The sequence below is a fragment of the Coffea arabica genome, chromosome 1c (assembly GCF_036785885.1).
Source record: "Coffea arabica cultivar ET-39 chromosome 1c, Coffea Arabica ET-39 HiFi, whole genome shotgun sequence".
In the NCBI taxonomy this organism is placed as follows: domain Eukaryota; kingdom Viridiplantae; phylum Streptophyta; class Magnoliopsida; order Gentianales; family Rubiaceae; genus Coffea; species Coffea arabica.
Genome location: NC_092310.1, coordinates 27,342,547 through 27,361,718, shown reverse-complemented (window position 1 = coordinate 27,361,718; position 19,172 = coordinate 27,342,547). Strand labels below are relative to the sequence as shown.

The following is a 19,172-nucleotide window of genomic DNA, read 5'->3' as shown; positions in this document are numbered from 1 at the left end:
GACTTGTTTAGTTTGTCAACAAGTTAAGGCTGAACATCAGAAATCATCAAGACTTTTACAACCGTTGGAGATACCTGAATGGAAATGGGAGAACATCACTATGGATTTTGTATCAAGATTACCGAGAATACAAAAGGGCCACGATGCTATCTGGATAATAGTGGATAGACTGATTAAATCAGCTCACTTTCTGCCGATTAATATGAAGTACCCATTGGAGAAGTTGGCCAAGTTGTATTTGAATGAGATCATTAGGTTACATGGAATCCCTGTCAGTATTGTGTCCGATAGAGATCCAAGATTTTTTTCGAAATTTTGGCAAAAGATGCAAGAAGTGTTAGGGACTAAACTAAATTTTAGTACCACTTATCATCCTTAGATCGATGGACAGTTTGAGAGGACAATTCAGACCCTTGAGGACATGTGTTTTGGATTTCGGGAAAAGTTGGAGTACGTTTTTAACTTTGGTAGAATTTGCCTATAACAATAGTTTCCACTCCTCTAAACAAATGGCTCCTTATGAAGCGCTTTATGGTCGAAAATGTAGGTTTTCGATTTGTTGGGATGAAGTAGGTGAACGGAAGATTTTAGACTCGACTACGGTGTCGTGGATTGAGGAAGCTAATGAGAAAGCGAAATTAGTCCGCCAGAGAATCCAAACCGCACAGAGTCGTCAAAAGAGCTATGCAGATAATCGGAGGAAGGATTTGAAATTTTCGGTTGAAGATCTAGTCTTTCTTAAGATTACACCTTTGAAAGCAAGTTTGATGTCTGGAAAGGGAAAGAAACTACAACCGAGATTTGTAGGGCCTTATAAGGTTATCCAGTGCGTGGGACAAGTAGCGTACAAGTTGGAACTGCCGCGGAGTTTATCCCGAATTCATAATGTATTCCATGTGTCCATGCTTAAAAAGTATCATCCAGACCCCTCTCACATTTTACAACCGGAAATTATTGAAATTGATGAAACCCTGACCTAGGAGGAGAAACCAGTGAAGGAGTTGAGAAATAAATAGATACCGTTAGTGAAAGTTTTTTGGAGGAACCATGGGTTAGAGGAAGCGACTTGGGAAGTCGAAAAAACAATCCGAGAAAAGTATCCAGACCTGTTCACCAATCAAGGTAAATTTCGAGGACGAAATTTTCTTAAGGGGGAGAGGATGCGAGAACTCAAAAAAAATTTAATATTTTAAATTCCATTTCGAGCTTATTTAAATATTTAATTGCCTATTTACTTTGATTATTATTTTCTAACCTTTTTAGACCTAATTACATGGATTTATAGTTTCGTTATATTTTTAAAGTGACTTGTATCAAAATTTAATTTTTGGAATTTCATTAAGTGAAAATAGCGAATACGCGATTAGAGTCAATAATCGATTCGAGAATACAATAAATTTGAAAAAATTAGAGGCTTGCACAATGGTCTTGAAATAGGTATTTTTGTGCTTAAATATTCAAGTGATAGTTATTAGTACCATCGTTATAAGAATTACTTGAAAATTTCACTTTATCGCGCTTAAATTAGAAATACGCGTTTTATCTTCGCTTTATCATTTTATTTTTATCAATAGGCATAACTAGCCTATGGATCTCCAAGTTAGAGGTAGAGGACGTGGGAGACCAACTAGACAACACCCCGAGGGTAGTGGTGATAGGGAACCTGAGGTCAACCCAGACCATGGTCAGGAAAACGTGGCCGGAGATCCAGTGGCCACCGCAATCAATAGGATAACTGATGTGTTAGAGCGCATGACTGAGCACCAAGCCCCTGGACCGGTGCATCACCAAGGAGGCCCAATCGATACCGAGGATCGGGCATTAGAGAGATTCTTGAAGTTTGGTCCTCCTAAGTTTTATGGAGGACCAGAACCTGAGGTAGCGGAAGGTTGGCGGGAGAGGATCTCTGATATTTTTGCCGCCCTAAATTATTCGGAAGAGAGGCAAGTGACTTTCGCAGCATTCCAGTTTGAGGGAGCTGCTCGTTCCTGGTGGAACCTAATTAGGGTCAATTGGGACATGAATCATGTTCCTAGGACCTGGGCGAACTTCACAAGGGAATTCAACGCCAAATTTCTTCCTCCTCTAATCCAAGAGAAAAGAGAGGATGATTTTATCAAGTGTAGGCAGAGGGCGATGAGTGTCGCCGAATATGAGATTCAATTCACGAAATTGTCCCGTTATGCTCCGGAATTGGTAGCTACGGAGCAAAGGCGTGTAAGGAGGTTTGTGCAGGGACTGAACGTGGAAATTCAGGAAGGATTAGCTGCTGTTCGGATAGATACATTTGCTGATGCTGTAGAGAGAGCTCAAAGGGTTGAAGTTGCCAGAACTCAAGTAAAAACTTTCCAGGCCAAGAAAAGATTTGCACCTAGCAGCAGTCTGGAGCCGACTTATGCAAATGCTTCACCGGCCAAAGTGGGTCGAGGAACGGGTGGAGTTAATAGTCATGGAGCACCACGAGGCGCTCTAGCGAGAGGAGCTGGTGCCAGAGGTGCCGGAGAAAGAGATAATGGAGCTAACGGAGGACCAAATGGAAGAGGTCAACCTAGGAACGCCTCGCAAGGAGGTCGTGTGACCACTCCCCAGGCAACTTGTGGGTATTGTAGGAAAACTGGCCATACTGAGGACGGATGCTGGAGGAAACAAGGAAAGTGCTTGAGGTGCGGAAGTAGCGAGCACCAAATTGCCGGGTGCCCAAAAATACAAGAAGGTGAGAATTTTGAGGACAAAATTCATTTTAAGGAGGGGAGGATGTGAGAACCCTGAAAATAGATATATAAGCCAGTGCATATTTCATTTGCATTTTTTTTATTCTTTAATAATTTCAAGCATTACTTTTACTTGTTCGCAATTAAGTACGTAAAAATAGGTTTATGAGAAAAATAATATAATTTTCCTAAGTTATGAAATTTCTTGGTTTTGTTAGACTAAATTAAAATCTTTAGGGTTAGATTAAATTTTTTTCGCCTTAACATAAAATGTTAGAATACTTAATTCCTTTATGCTAAATTAATGATACTTGAGTCGATAGCCTTACTATCTTAAAATAAATTATTTAAGTTCCTATGATTAATTCCAATTAGTTGCTAATGTTAAATGTTAATAAGAATTTCCGCGTTAAGATGAAAACTAATGAATTTTAGATAAATATAGTACTAATATACTAAACATACTTAAGGCGTGAAAATTTCGATAAATATATCCTTATCTTTTTTTTTGTTTTCACAATAAGTGCGTAAAAATAATTTTTATGTGCAATTTGACACCCTTGGATTTAATTATTATTTCACTTGACTTTATATTACTAAATCGATAAATTTCGAGTTAGACTAACTCCACTTCTTGAGAAATAATAATTGGAAATTCTAATAACTAATTTAATCGCTAAATAATATAGGAATTACTAGGAACCTTAATATTAAAGTTTAATCGAGAATTATTCGATAAAAATGGTTTAGGTATATTATGGTATAATTAGGCGTTCAAATCACACTTGGGGATAATTTTTAGAATTAAGTTGGACTTGAGAAATTAAGTTGAGGTTAGGGAGCAAAGTGAAAAGACTAAAATGCCCTTACATTTCCATGCAAACCAAACGAAACCTCTGACAACAATTTTAATCACCGCAACTATCGGCCAATCACATTTTCTCCAATTCGATACGCAACCGATTCGCACACACGCAATCTCTGCTCCAAAACCGTAAACCATTCTTTCTTCCTTCTCCAAAACCGCGGCACCATATTTTCTACTTCATTCCTATATCACAAACCACTACCGCAACTCCATTCCATTTCCTCTGCAACAATTCACCTCAGACCACACTCCACCTTCACCTCGTTAACATCGACTGAGATAGAGTGGGAGAGACTGAGCCGCACTCTGCAATCCGAGAGGGAAGAAAAGAATCCGCGAGCTGCAAATTTTTCCTGCTCTGTCCGTGAGCTGGAGAGAAGAAAGGGGAGCAGCACTGCGTGAGCTCCACCCCTTGTCGCACTCTTCACCTTCCACCAACCACAACCATCTTCACCGCAACACCATACTAGCTGCAATCAGTTTCCAGCAGCAACTACGGCAACCAAAATCTGCTGCGTGCGTGAGAGCCGAGAGGAAGGAAAATTTTTCAGATTTCCTGTGCGAAGGCTTAGCTTACTGTGAGGTAATTTCTGGACCATTTTAGGATTGATCGGAGGTAGATTGAGCCATCTAGGGGCATGCATGTATTGTTTGTGTAATCGGATGATGAAATCAAGACACCAGAAAATTCTGTTTTGATGAAAAGTTTCTGCCGAGAAGCTGAGTTGAACATACAGCTTTATTTTTGTTTTCCGGTGACAATCTGAGCTGAATTACGTGTTTAACCAATCAAAAACAAGAAGATTAAGGCATCTAGGATAATGCATGTTAAGTTGAGACAGCCGGGTGAGTGAGTTGGGAAAAGAAATTCTGTTATGTGCGCAAGTTTGGACTGCCGAGAACTTGACTTGAATAATGCGGCTCCATTTGGTACAATTTTGCTGTTTTGAGCTTCTAACCATGATTAACTAGTAAATTACAAGATGATTAAGCTCTGCATGTAGTTAATTAGTTGAGTTAGAACAGCAAATAAAAATAAAATGCAACCAGTTTTTGTGCAGCTCAAGCTGAGGCTAGCTGGAGATTCTTTTTGGAAATTGGATGACTTGTGTTGTTGATCGAACTTAATTTTTGAACTAGAAATGTTAATCAGTTAGTTAAGTAATTGTATACTGAATTTGAGTATTTAAATCACTGAATTAGCCGAGGAAAAATTGGGTTAAGAACATCTAAGTGCTGGAAAAATTTTCAGTTCAATTAAGAGAGGAGGAATGGAAATTTTGATTGGTTTCTAGAATTTCATTTTATTTGTTCTTGGAATGTAATGGTATAAAAATGTATGAGAGATGTATATTTAAGTGGTGCAAATTGTTTAGTGATGAAATAATAGACATATTGAAAGATTGAACCAAAAATGTTGGAATCTAAGCTGGAAAATTTTCCAGCCTTAGCCGAGTTTGAAAAGGAATTATTTATTGATTTCTTTATAGAGTTTGGGGCTGTGAAAGATTATATTATTGTTGATATCGCTTTATAATACCTTGAGATGGTCATGCATTTGAATTTTGGGGTGACAATTTGATACTATAGATGGAATTTCTTGGCTTTGGATCAAATACTTGGGTATGAGGTTGTTGCAAAATTGGTCCTTGGTGAATACCTGTTAGTAAATTTAAACATTTGAATTGTTAGCTTTGTTGCTATAAAAACGAATTGTTGGATGCTAAGGGCTAATGATTGATGAAACCCTTGGCCATTTGGATGATTTTATATAAGTATAAGAGTTTAATGAAATAAAATTTCTGGATTTACTTGGAGGCCTTACATTCGTTTTGGATTTAGTTGAGATGTGAAATGAACGTGCCAAAACCAAGTGCTAATGATTGATGAAGCCTTGGTCATTTATTTTATTCTTGGTCTGAAATGAATCTATTGAAACCTAGGGCTAATGATTGACGAAGCCCTAGTGATTTACAGTTTGAAATGCGATATTGCCATACCGATAAATTTGAGCCATAGTGTAATTTCGAAACGGAATCGAAGCTGTGGAAGTCGTTTCGACCTTGCGAACTCGAGTAACTGTGATCAAACTAATCAAAAATATTTTCCAGCTAGTATTAGATTATAAAACTCAATATCTAGTGTTTTGCCTAAATTTTCCAACCCGATAATTTCTTTTAGCTCAAACTAGCCTTGATAGCTATAGTAAATAAATTCTCTAGCTTTTGAAAACCCTAAGTTTTATTTTAATTCCTTTTATTTCATTAAGTTTTGCACTTGGATAGTTGTCGGTTGGAAAAGTTCCGAAATAAGAATTTTAATAATTTTAGTTAAAAGCATAGAAACTTGCTCGGCAAGAAACTTATTTTAGGTAAAATAGTTTTAGTAATAATTTTGCAAGAACCATAGCTTTAAAGAAATGTTCAAAGTAACTTCCTAACGTGGATATTAAGGGGTTTGTCGACTTATTTCAAGAAAATAATACTAGTTACCTTTTTTTTAAGGAAAAGTATAGGAAACATTTCTTCTACTTTTGTCAAGTTTCAACCTAAGGAGATTCTTGATTTTTATAAGGGAAGTAATCTAGTAGTATATTAGATATACCTCGATGTTTATAAGCTTAAAAACTGAGTAGAAACTTATAGTTTCAAAATTTGGTTTTTAGGATATTGCGAGGACGCGGAATTCGATTCCCAACTCGATATCTGAACTTCACTCTTGGTGAGTGTCCCTGCTTGTTCTATGCCTACTTGATTAAAGTGCTTTCTTGACTTGATATGTCATAATTGGATAATGATTTTCTGATCCATCGAAGTGAGCAATGTGTACTTTATCGCACTAGCCTTTCGAGTGGTGACTTGCTTGAAATATTTTCGTGAAATATTCTGCTTGCATTTGCTAAGCACTGAGTAGGGGAATGTACCACACCTTAAGGGTGGGAGGGCCTCTTATCCTATCTCATGTGCTAAGTACTGAGTAGGGGAATGTACCACACCTGAGGGTGGGAGGGCCTCTTATCCTATCTCAAGTACTAAATTACTAGGCAGGGGAATGTACCACACCTTAAGGGTGGGAGAGCCTCTTATCCTGACCTGGTAACCACAAAATGTAGTTGCGTCGTTGGGTGAATCCCTCGACTTTTGAATCCAACTACGGAAATGTCGCTGGGTAAATCTCTCGACCAATTTCCTGAGGGTATACGCAAGTATACTGCTTCCAATTATCTACGGGTATATCTCGAGTATACTGCGTCCTTAGTCGGTGAGCGGGCCCGGGACAGGGGTATGAATGGTGACGGGTTAGGTATCAAAATGAGACGCTCTACATGGATTATAAGTAGTGAGAGTTGAAGGAGGGTCAACTACGATAAATAGTGATCAAGCGAGGAAAATGGCTCCTGAGAGCCCATGTATCCTACCTTGTGCTGTTATACGCTTTCCTAACTGTTTAAATTTGCTAAGTTATTAACCGCTGTTTGATATTATGTGATTGCATGTTTTGGGGCACCACTGAGCTTTAGCTCACCCCACGTTTATTGTTCTCCTTAACAGGTTCTGGAAACTGAAAGTTTGGATGCTTACTTATGTTTTCTCTTTTGGAATGTATTTGAATACTATGACTTATTCTGTGGGCTGTAATGTGTTATTTGGGATAATGTACTTTCATTTTGGATTGCCACTTGAAGCTGGAAAATGTGTAAACCCTAATTCGATTGCTTGGCTTGTAAGTTTATAATAGGGATTTATGTATTTATCTATCCGGTTTGGTACGACTTTATACTTTGGTACGTAGCACGTGGGACGTTTAAGAGCCTCGATTTGTTATTTTTATCACTGCTATCTCTGAAGTTAATGTGGTTTTAGTGATGATCTTATTCGGGAAACATTGTTTTGTAATAGATTAGGTTATTCTTAGAAAGGATTTGGGTTAGAATGCTTGCGTGAGTCCTGGCGAGAGTTGGGCAGACGGCCCGCCAACCCTTTGGTTCGCCTTAGGGGGAAGTGGGGTCGCCACAGTTTGTTTATGTTGAAAAATTATTTTGTGGGCTCTATGAACTCCCACTTTGGTTGGATGGACTGGCTTGGTGATTGATGGTGAAATTAATGTTCGTTTAGTACTTATATTAGTGGTACAATGTTGGGTTGTTGATAAAAACTCAAGGATGGTGCATTGAGCAAAAGTAACCATTTTATCCCTGCATGTTCGTGACCTTTGATACGAAATTTTGAGGTTCTAATAGCTTGCTTATGATGTATACATGTTATATGGATAGTGTAGAAAGTTTCGTTGAAAAATAACATGATTTGGTTGGTCAAATATGTTGATTTCCAAAGTATGGCAGAACTGGAAAATTTTTCCGGATTGCCCAGGCAGTCCTGTTGTTTCGGTTATAACCTTTTATTCCAATGTCGAAATCGAGTGCCATTTACGGTACTGGAAATTTGACATTCCCAGCTTTCTATTGGTATAAAATGCACATCCTAATTCCACTTGTGTGAGCCAAACAATTCGTTTGAAGTTTGCTGTCCTGTTTCGTTGGTTGACTCCAGGGCAGAACACGAACTACAACTTGATGCTCAAATGTAAGCTAGTTGTGGATGGATTTTGAAAATAGTTTCTTCTGAGAAAATATAGCCTTATGAATTTATTTTCTAACGCCACCAACCACGTTCAATTCCAAGTTGAATTGAGCGAGTTGTGACTAAAGTTTGAAACTGACTCAATGAGGAAATTCCTCATCTTGGGCTAAATCCTTAACTAATCTTGGTTTGGAACTTGTACTCGAAATTCTTGGTATTAATCACCCACAAATTTTGTCTTGGATGCCTCTTAGACATTTTCTATATAAATGGACCGTGTTTGAGGTACTTTGTAGGCCAAACGTTTTGTAAACGGAAAACAAGATTCACAAGGCAGATTTGCCTTGGAATTTTTGGAACTTGGGTGATTTAGTTAACCAATTTTCCGTACTTATTTATCCATGAAATTTGGCAGAGAAATAGCCCTTATATAGTAGTATTATACTGCTAATTTTGGTGCTATTTCGAGGCCGTTTCATTGCTCAACTAAACTTCCAAAGTTCATGACTTGATTTTGGAAAACCCTTGTTAACAAGGAAATTTGGGTAACTTTGATCTACCATATCTTGGTGCTCAAAATTTCAATTCTTGTTCTGTTTCTTTTGTTCTAAACTTGGATTGTAACTCTAGTAGAGTATCAAATTTCAAAGGCTAGTTCAAATTGAGTAAATTTTACCGAATTTTCAAAGTTGGCCGAAAACCAACTTCAAGCTGTCTTGATAACACAAGTTATCAACTTCAAGCCAAAATTTGAATGCCTTCCGCTTGGATTCATGGAAAGGTGTTTTCTAGAAACTTTTAGTACTCTGAAAGATGTTTCTAACGATACCAAATTTTCCAATTTTGGACAATCATGGAGTGAGTTATGATTTTTCAAAACTTTTATCAAAAATAAAAAATTGTGACCATTTGAAAGCAATCCGCGCGGGAAACTGTTCACCATAATCCAGCCTTGAATCCTGCTAGTTCTTGGCCAGATAGTCGGCCGAATTGATGATGGAATTTGAAAAAAAAAAGAGGATTGGTCACTGCCTCCAATCCGGCCAGGAATCCGACCGGATATCCGGCCAGAATCCGGCCGGATTGTGAAGTGGCCATCCTGTTTCGACTTCGGTCGTTCGTTTTGAAATCTATTTGCACGTACTCATTTCCATCTAATGATTTTTAGGATAATGATCCGTTCTTACTCGAGTTTTGTAACCCTATTAAGTCTCGATTTTTCAAAAGAGAAACCTAGACTCAATTTTCGAGATACATTTTAATATCGTATTAGTGTACGACCACCCTTATTATTTGAAATTATCAGTAATAGCCCATTATTAATTGCTTAGGCACACAAGAGAACCTTCAAGAGGATCTCCCAGTGAACGCCTAAAGCTCCGAGTGACATTTCTTCCTTATTACTTATATTGGTGAGTGTCAAGTGTATGAATACTTGATACATGTTTAATTGTTATAATTATTTAGAGATTTTGAAAATGAAGGCGAGTGTGTACTTTACCGCACTCGTTCTTATTTGAAATGAATGACTCATGATTAAAATGAAACGAATGAATTATGAATGACTTAATTGAATGAAATGAGATGATTGAATGTTTGAATGAAATGAAAGGGTATGCTATGGCTGCGTACGTCGTTGGAGTGAATCTTCTCGACTCTCAAATGTACATGGGGGACGCCCAAACTCATAGGCCGACCTTGGACTCGAGCCGACATGGGCTTGGTCGGGAATCTTAACGAGCCATGAGATAATTAAACTCGACCTAATGAGATGTCTTGCTTGGCATACTCGTGGAGTATTGCCTAATAAATGTCTTATGGGCCCGGGAGGTGTAGGGTGGACGGAGGGAAGTAAGTGGTGATCTACGGAATGGAAATAACGACCTGGTTGACGAAGTGTCATCGCGGGAAGGTATACGAATGACATTGGCACAGCAAGTGGAAATTTGCTCCTGAGAGCTCCGATATCCTTGAATTGTTTCTATTTACTTTTCCCACTCGAATTGTTATTTAATGCAATATTATTGCTCTACTTGTTAAATTGGAATTGTTATTTGAACAACGTGCTTGCACGTGTGTTCTTGGCTTCACGAGCATTTTGCTCGCCTTGTAGATTTGTTTTCGTTAACAGGATTTGAACTTGGATTGAGATTCGGAGGAAATTTTCTTTTGAATACTCTTGTAATAGGGTTCCAACTCTTTTTTCTAGACTTTTGGCTATTATATATTTTAGGTTGTATTATGGAAACCCGATGTAAAGATTGGGTGATTGTTATATACTGTTAAGTTTGACCGCTTCCGCACTAATTGTATTTATATTATCTGGTTGTTGACATCTAGCACCGCTATAAGGTTGAACAGAAATTGCTTGAATCCTGACGAGAGTTGGACAAACGTTCCGCGGATACCCTTTGGTTCGCCTTAGGGAGAAGTGGGGGCGTCACACAATAAACTCAAACTTTTACTAAAAAATAAAGCCATTTTCTGTAATGAAATCTGTAAAATCAAACTTCTCATCAACTTTAACAATGCTATCCAAATGCAACAAATCCTAGAACTCCCATTTAAAGGACAAAATTAAAAAATTAAGAAATTTCAAAAATTTCAAATTTTTACAGTCTAAAAGTCACTCTTTAACACAGATATGTATAGAACTTATAAAACCAACAAATGGGTTTTTTTAATCTTACAAATACAAATAAAATCAACATATTTACAATCATTAATTTTATATCATATGAAATTCTTTAGGGGTGACCCCTAGAAGGTAAAAGTAGTAGAGCTGTAAACGAACCGAAACGAACCGAGTATCTCATGTTTGAGCTCTGTTCGTTAAGCGATTCGAACTCCGTTCGTGTTCGTTCGTTAAGTTTCGAACTCTAAACCTGTGTTCGTGTTCGGCTCGTTAAGTAAAGTTCGTGTTCGTGTTCGGCTCGTTTAACATAAACGAGCCGTTCGTGAACACGCTCGAAAAGTTCGAATCTAGATTATTCTAGGCTTTAAATATGCCACACAAATCATTAATCATCCTAAAAAATAATTAAAATACTAAATGACTAAATTCCATTATTCAATAACTGCATAATCAACATTAACATAAAAACAACAAATAAAACAAAGTAACTCCTTGTTCGCGAACGCTCGTTAAAATTCGCGAACATGTTCGTGTTCGCTCGATTATTAAACGAACACAAAAATTCGTTCGTGTTCGTTCGTGTAAGGCTTTCGAACGAGCCTTTAACGAACATGAACGAGCCGAAACGAACCGAGCTAACGAACAGCTCGGTTCGTTTAACAGCTCTAAAAAGTAGTAAGCATTGTGGCTTCAAAGTAAAAAAAGAACAATAACTGGTGGGTCTGATGACATCCATAGTGGGCTTCCAAATCTAATGATTCTTTGATTTTCTTTCCATTATCTTGATTGAAATCCTTCACTTTCTTAAGAAACCCATCCTTTGATAGAGCATGATACAGAAGATGAGAAAGCAAAAAAGCAAGCATGAATTGCATAGATCCATTGCCACCTCCTTTCTCTATTGCTGAATATTTGTCTTATTACTATCTGTCTCTTTCACTCAATTTCACATGGAGAACAGCACACAGAGGAGGAGGTACATAAGGTTTGGTTTCAGATCCACTGAATTGTGTGAAAACATTAAAAAGAGAATGGAAAAAATAGGATTTTTGGGATTTTTTCCTGTGTACATTTGTGAGTTAATGTCCGTTTTGATTGAGGTGTCAATTGATACTTTGGATATTAGATTAATATTCCTGAACAGATAAAAATGTCCTCATTTTCATCACACATAAACGGTTGGAATTCACAGAAGGCCCGACAATTTACACTATTGATAGATCGGGGGCCAAAAGTTTACTCATAATTATTGAAGAGCTAAAACCTTATATAGTTAAAAGTTCGAGAGCCATTGGGACTTTTTTCCAATTTCAATATTTAGTATGTAAACACTTTTTTTTTTTTGAAAAATAGAGAACAATTATATTGATCACTGTGTTTGAATAGTAAATTATTTAAAATTTTAATTAAAATAATTACTATTATACTTTTTAAAATATAATATATGTGAAATAAAAAAATAATTAAAAATAAAAAATTGATTGAAAACTATATTGTGATGCAACTAAAATATTTATTTGGAATAAATTTTGATATCAGACCACACTCGTTACCACATCGCATGGTATATGCACACTAATTTGCAAATCAAAAAAATGAAAAAAAATAAATGAATAAATATATAAATAAAGAAATAAACCCAACAGAAAAAGAAAACAAGAAAAGAAACGCATTGACTTAACTGTTCTTCTATCACCTCCAGTCTCTCAGAAGGGTCTCATACTCGCAGCTGGATTTCTATGGTTATTTCCAGTCGTCGCTTTCATTGGTAGAAAATTCTCTAACCCCAATAGAATCTTCTTCTCGTTTTTGCTTTATCTTTACATTTTTGCTTCTTTTTCTGACTATCGTGAATTGCATGCACTTGGATATATTTATGTATTCTTGTGTTAGCTGGGAATTTTGTTCATTTGGGGTTTGATTTTTGTTTTCTTTTCTGGAATTTATACTTGCTTTCTGGGTCCATGTGTTTATAGTTATATACAACTTTTTCTCAGTTCCATTTTCCCTTTTTTTTAGAAATCTTTATTTTTGATTGATAAATGTTTTGTAACCGATGAAAGTTGTAATTCTTTGGTGAATTCGATAGTTGTTTTAAGTTTTCTGTGTTTCTTGATAACATGCCGATAATTGATAAGCAACAAATTGAAGTCTTCATGCAGAGAAGTGGAACAAGAAAGGAAAAAGGAACAAAGGGTTTATCTACCTACCAATTGAATGTGTTCCTGTTGTTACTGGAGTTGTGCCCTTCAATTGAAATTGATGAGAAGACTATTGACTGCATTTTGGCATGAAATTCTTTGTGGAAAATGTAATTGTCTAGATTCAAAATTGGTAATTTGCATTTTTTTTTGTTTGGTTGAAAATCTGTTTTAAACAATTCATAATTTTAAGCGTATGTAATTATGTGAATGAGTTTTTAGTTTATGAAGGTTTGTAGAGAGATAAAGATATTTGTCATAGTGTATAAAAATACTGAACAAACAGAGTTGGATCCAACCCAGAATCGGGATCAGTTGGATTTGAGTATTCAATACTTCTAAATTAGCCGATAGATTTGTTACGCTATTTAAAATTTGGATTGGAGAGAATGCTAGTGAAAGAAGATGAAGTTGCTGAGATTGTCTTCTCTTTGACATCTTATATGGCCTTTGTTTTGGAAACTAATCTCGTTTCGTGTGGAACTGCATCTTATATGGCTTTTATTTTGGAAACTAATCTCGTTTGATTTGGAACTGCAACATTTGGTGTTAAATGTCAGTTATATAGCCTTACAATATTTGTGAAAGGCATTCATGAAAGCTTATGTGTGGTAGACCTTCTGGTTTTGCCTTGTATATTGGTGAAGTACTATGATTACATGCTATTGGTAATCTGCATCTTTTCCATTGTCAGGATACGTTAGTTCAGTACAAGACCTGCAAAACCATGCAGCCAAAGCCTAAAAGGTCGGACAGAATAGATGTGAATCTATATGATGTTCCACATTCTACTGTATGTTCTGATCCATGGTGGAGTACCATGGGCTATAACTCCATTTCAACTACTATGATGCGGGGAAGTGTATCAGAGTCATCGTCCCTGGAGCAATCCATGGATGGTCAGTCACAGTCTGATAGTAGAATAAATGAGGAAGATGAAGACAGTGCCAAGCAATCACAGAGTGTGGTAAATCAACATCCAGGTACCATTCTGTGCACTTTAGATTCTTTTACCGGAGAATGTGTATGTATTATTGTCTGCTTTTACAGCATTGGAACTATATGTGATTTCTAGGATGAGGTTGTACATTTTGCATTTCCTATGTATGTATTTTGGCAAGCCTTCCGAGAGCTATGGATGCGAGTTAACAATATTTTAGATATCGGTTTCTTCTACCACAAAAAAAGTACCATCAGACATGCCACTTGAGCTTAGTTTCTGATGCATAACTCAAGTATGATGTAGTAAGGTTAGAGGAACTGCAGTCATTTTGGTGTTGGTACTTTTACTTGGAGCAGCTTAAGTTTAGGAAGCTTAATAAAATGGAACTGTGATAATTGATATTCTAGTTACTCAACTTTTGCTTCCAACTCCATAGAAGAAGATTTTTTTTCCCCTAAGACTAACCTCATTGGTAATTTTCCTAACATGACTTTCTGTTTCATATTTTTTTTGAGGTTATCCAGATTTATGGGACTTATTCTGGACAAACTTTTATACTAGACATAGTGAAGCTCAAAGCAAAAGTGCATGGTATTGTTTATCAGCCCATTAAGCTTAGTTTCTAGCATCTTCTGATGGTAGTATTGCCTTTTGGATGCAAAAGCTGCATAATGATTCGTGATGGAGTTATTTGTATATTTTACTTTGTCAGAAAGAAATTGAAAAAAGCATCTAGTTGTTAACCAGGTTGTTTTGGAGTAAGAAAGAAAATTATGAGCGGTACTTTGGCAGAAGTCGTTTTAAACATTAATAGACGGCTTTCAGAAAAGATTACATGAAATGCTTTAAGCTAACTTAGCTTTTGAAACACTCACAGGTTCTTGTGGTGTAAGAAAGAAAATTATGAGCTGTACTTTGGCAGAAGTCATTTTAAACATTTAACGGACGGCTTTCAGAAAAGATTACATGATATGCTTTAAGCTATCTTAGTTTTTGAAACACTCATGGGGTAAAGCATGTCCAAAAATTACTGTGTACCTTGATCGATCACTCTAATTTAATTTCAACTCTCATTTGTAATGAAGAATGTGTGGCCAGAATCTGCTTCCATTGGTACGTCTCTTTGTACTTGAAAGTCATCTTGACCGATCTGAATCAGAAAATTATTTCAAAGTCAATCTGGGTAATGCATGAGATTTACACCCCTGAAGTTGCAAAATATCTAGTTTTGGATGTTGGACGTTATGGAGAAGACTTAGGAGTTATTCCACAATGATAGGTAAGAGGTGGGCTGTAAATACAAGAAGCTGGGATGAACTTAGATAGAATAGGAAAGCCAGACTAGCAGACTGAGCAGTGCAACATGGTGATGGTTAGAATAGCTAAAGTTGATACAGAAGGAAGGTAGTCATTCTACCAACTTGCAAATATCTATAGCTGAGGTTAGACAGGAGTGGAGGTGTTGGACTATCATTTATAGATTGCAATCATCCTTTGGTGCTTCTTGAATTATTTCATTCTTACCCATCAAATTTAAAAGATTTTAATACAAAGCCTAACAGCACATTGTTTTTTTTTTTCTTATGGGAAAATTGCAAAACAAGTTCCTTAAATTTATCCCACATGTTTCGTGATTGAACTTATAATAGATTAGTAAATTCATTGTGGATTTTTAGGAAAACTTGTCTTAGGATTTCTTGGTTCCTGCTTGTCATGCTAAATATGTTGATTAGATTATGGTGGTGTTACTTTGGATGATTCTTCTATTAGCATCTTTTTATAATTGAAGAGATGCAGTACCAGGAAGCTATGGGGAAGATAAACCTGATTCCATAATTCAGTTAGAGAATCTTTAAGAATAAGAAGGTAGGTGCAAAATGTTCATCTCTGAAGATTTGAGGATAAGAGAGTGTTGTAGTAGTATTTTGGGAGGAAGCAACAGAAGAAGAGGAAGTAGAAACTCTAGAAATTCAACCTAAGCTGAGGCTTTCTTCATTTCTCAAAGGAAGTATGGCAGAACTTCATTACTCAACAAAACTTTATCTCGCTCCATCTCTACATTCCTAAGCTATTACAGCTGGTATATGTATAGAGCAAGATCCAGTCTTGTAGGTCAAGATTTCTTAAAGACTATGGAGAACTTTTAGCTAAGAAAACAACTAAGACACTAAAAATTGAAAGGACGTGGCAAACGAATTTGGATTTTGATAATTTAAGTTGCAGCCACGAAATCTGATTTTCACATTTAAAATTTGACTCCTAGAGACTCTAATTTCTGATCCTGAAAACTAATACATTAAAAGGAACCTAAAACATAACCAGGAACAACTAAGAAAATTCTGAATTCCCTGATTTTCTTGAATTCTTCAAACATCTTTATTCGTCTCAATGAATGCTGCATCACTTTGATGGCAATGATCTTATCAATCATAGATGGAAATTATGCACAAGAAGATAATAACTTCCAGAGAATCGCGTCAGCCATTCCTCCAAAAAGCAATGAGAGCCTTACTCAGCCCCAGCAATTTGAACTGGTTGGGCATTCAATTGTAAGTTTTATTTTATTTTTTTAATTTTTTTGCCTGCTCTCTTTAATTGATTTTACTCTGAGGATACTAAACATGCTTGTTTATGTGGTCTTTATCTTTTGGTAGAGACATATCTTGTCTGAGAAATTACCTATTATTCTGTCCTCCTCTTCAGGCTTGTGCTTCAAACCCATATCCTGATCCATATTTTGCAGGGATGGTGGCAACTTATGGGCAGCCTTTGGTATGTGTAGTTTTTTGTAGTTTCATTAAGTACTATAACATAGCATTTTATTGCACTTTGTATGTTTGATTTTCTGGGACAGAATTGTATATTATTCTTCCTGTGGAGACAATGGAAAATCATAGACAAGCATAACTTATTGTTTTAAATTGCAAAGAAGTGGCAGGTAGACAGCAGAAGATGACTCTTCTATTTTCGTTGTCCTTTTGCCCCTTTTCTCATATTTTGATTACTTAGCTTACATAATCTTCTCTCAAATGTTCAAGCCGACTTTCTCCTTTCAGATGGTTATCAGGCTTTATTATCATATTGGAATATAGGCAAAACACTATCTTTAATGTTTGTAATTTTACTGTTGGTTCGACGATTTATGTACACTGTTGTATTTGGTTAGTTTTCTTTGTGCTTCTTAGCCAGCTGGCTATCTCGTAGACTCTCATCATGCTTGTTTCACAAATATTTCACTTTTGCTACTGGTTTGAGATGCTTAATCTGACAAACTTTGTATTGATCAGGTTCATCCTCCACTAATTGATATGCATCACGCCAGGATGCCTCTTCCTCTTGAAATGACACAAGAGCCTGTTTATGTGAATGCCAAGCAGTATCATGGGATTTTGCGACGAAGAGAGTCGCGTGCCAAAGCTGAGCTTGAAAAGAAGTTGATAAAAGCACGCAAGGTTGGTGTTTCAAGTACATGTGTTTCCTACCTCATACTTGCAGGAGCATTTGATCTGCATTTTTTTCCTTAGTTTCGGCAACATATGTCAACAAATCCCATTAGTTATTTAGTTGTTGAGTTTCAGTTTCAGAGACTGTATAAAAGGCAGTTTTCTACTCACATTTCCTCTTGCTCTTATATTTATTTTTCCTGCATTCCTTCTGACAATTAAAGTTGCTCTTCACTAAATGGATATTTGGGGTACAGGATTTGAGTCCTCTCACTGCAATAAGTTGGCAGAGTACTGATTCAAGGAAACAAATAGTTTGTATACTTTCATTCTCAAAATTCACTCTGTTTTTGTGTCTTTCGTGTGATGCGTGTGTTGAGTAGACTCCTGCTTGTTAGCATGTGATTGATATAAATCATAGCTTCTTTGTTAATAGGATTATGTGCTTTTGTGTATTCTCTGCCTTTGCTTATTTTTCTTTTTGGCTGTTTACTGGACATTTGGGGTCAAAGTGAAATCTGGCCTCATGAAAAATCTTTGTGGTAATTACGTCCTTCTGTTTTTCATTAATTTGTACAATCATTTACTTTCTCCAACAGAAAATTTTAAGACTTAACCTCCTTTTGCTGCTTTTCTCATTAGAATTGAAATTGTTGTGTAAATTGAGTAAATTGCAACTGACTCTCTTTCTCGGTCTCTAGAACTGTAATTGATGCAACTGCCATTGGTGAGATACATTCCGGTTATTTGATTTTGCAGCCATACCTTCATGAGTCCCGACATCAACATGCTTTGAGAAGAGCAAGGGGTTCTGGAGGACGATTTGCGAAAAAGACAGATGCCAATGATTCAATGGGATCATGTTCCAGTTCAGCCATCTCATCACAGTACGTCCATTCATCCAAACCTGATTCTCTACCTTCTCATTGTGCTGAGACGTTAGAAAGCTGCCGATAAGTTCCTAATGCTTCTAACTTGTGCATCAAATTGCAGTGGCAGCTTTGAGAGGCCAAATAGCTCACAGGAAGTAACACAAGATTCTGTCAATGGCGCAGGAGGATACTTACCAGGCCAGTTGTGTGGAAATGTGCCATCTAAGCAGGTGGATTCCATGCCTTGATCCATACACCCATTTGGGGGTCAAAGATTGTACTTCTGAGCTGAGGGAGGTACAATCACCAGTCATTTCTCTTGGCTTTCTTATGCTGGGCGGCAATTCATTCTTGGCTTTGTTTCTTCTGTTTGAGGTGGGTTGGGTTTAGACTTGTGGCTTATAAAAGATTCCATTTTGTTTTCTCATCTGTTGTGTAAAGGAATAGACTTAGGTAGAAAACAGAGAGAGAACTTCCTGGTAGGATCTTGAGACAAATAATTTGCTTTATTTAGGGACAATGTATAATTTTAGGTTCAAGTGTGTTTATGTATTTCATGTATAATTCTAGGCGGCTTATGTATTTTCTTGTATTTCATGTTGTTGGCTATGGAATTCGGTACGCGAATATTTTTGGTGAGGATGCTTCTGAGCATTAAGGCGGTTTAACTAGGCTGACGTGCTGGCTGAATTCAAATTACTCCTTTGTTGGAGAATTAGTGTATGTAGAGTGCTTTATTTTTGCTTGAAATCTGTATCTGGCTAAGTACTTTACACTCAGTATCCTTGAATTTGGTTTCTGCAATTGACCTTTGGCCATAAATTAAACCTGATAGTAGCATTACGTTTAACAGGCCAACACCTAAAACCAAAGGAAGCTCCTCTGCCTACATCTTCTGTTGGGAGCACAAAGGCCTTTG

The 19,172-nt window shown here is 36.7% G+C and overlaps 1 protein-coding gene across 2 annotated transcripts; it reads left to right on the top strand.

The window, feature by feature from the left end:
* The first annotated feature begins 12,420 nt into the window (after positions 1-12,420).
* On the top strand, positions 12,421-18,895 carry LOC113705985 (nuclear transcription factor Y subunit A-1-like). Of its 2 annotated transcripts, XM_072061185.1 has the most exons (7): positions 12,421-12,562; positions 13,690-13,978; positions 16,372-16,487; positions 16,642-16,710; positions 17,226-17,390; positions 18,141-18,268; positions 18,375-18,895. In XM_072061185.1, exons 2-7 carry the CDS (start codon positions 13,723-13,725, stop codon positions 18,499-18,501), a joined length of 861 nt encoding a protein of 286 aa, XP_071917286.1. In that variant the 5' UTR covers positions 12,421-12,562; positions 13,690-13,722; the 3' UTR covers positions 18,502-18,895. The 2 variants fall into 2 exon arrangements, with proteins under 2 accessions (XP_071917286.1, XP_071917325.1); XM_072061224.1 differs by lacking the exon at positions 16,642-16,710.
* Positions 18,896-19,172: the final 277 nt, after the last annotated feature.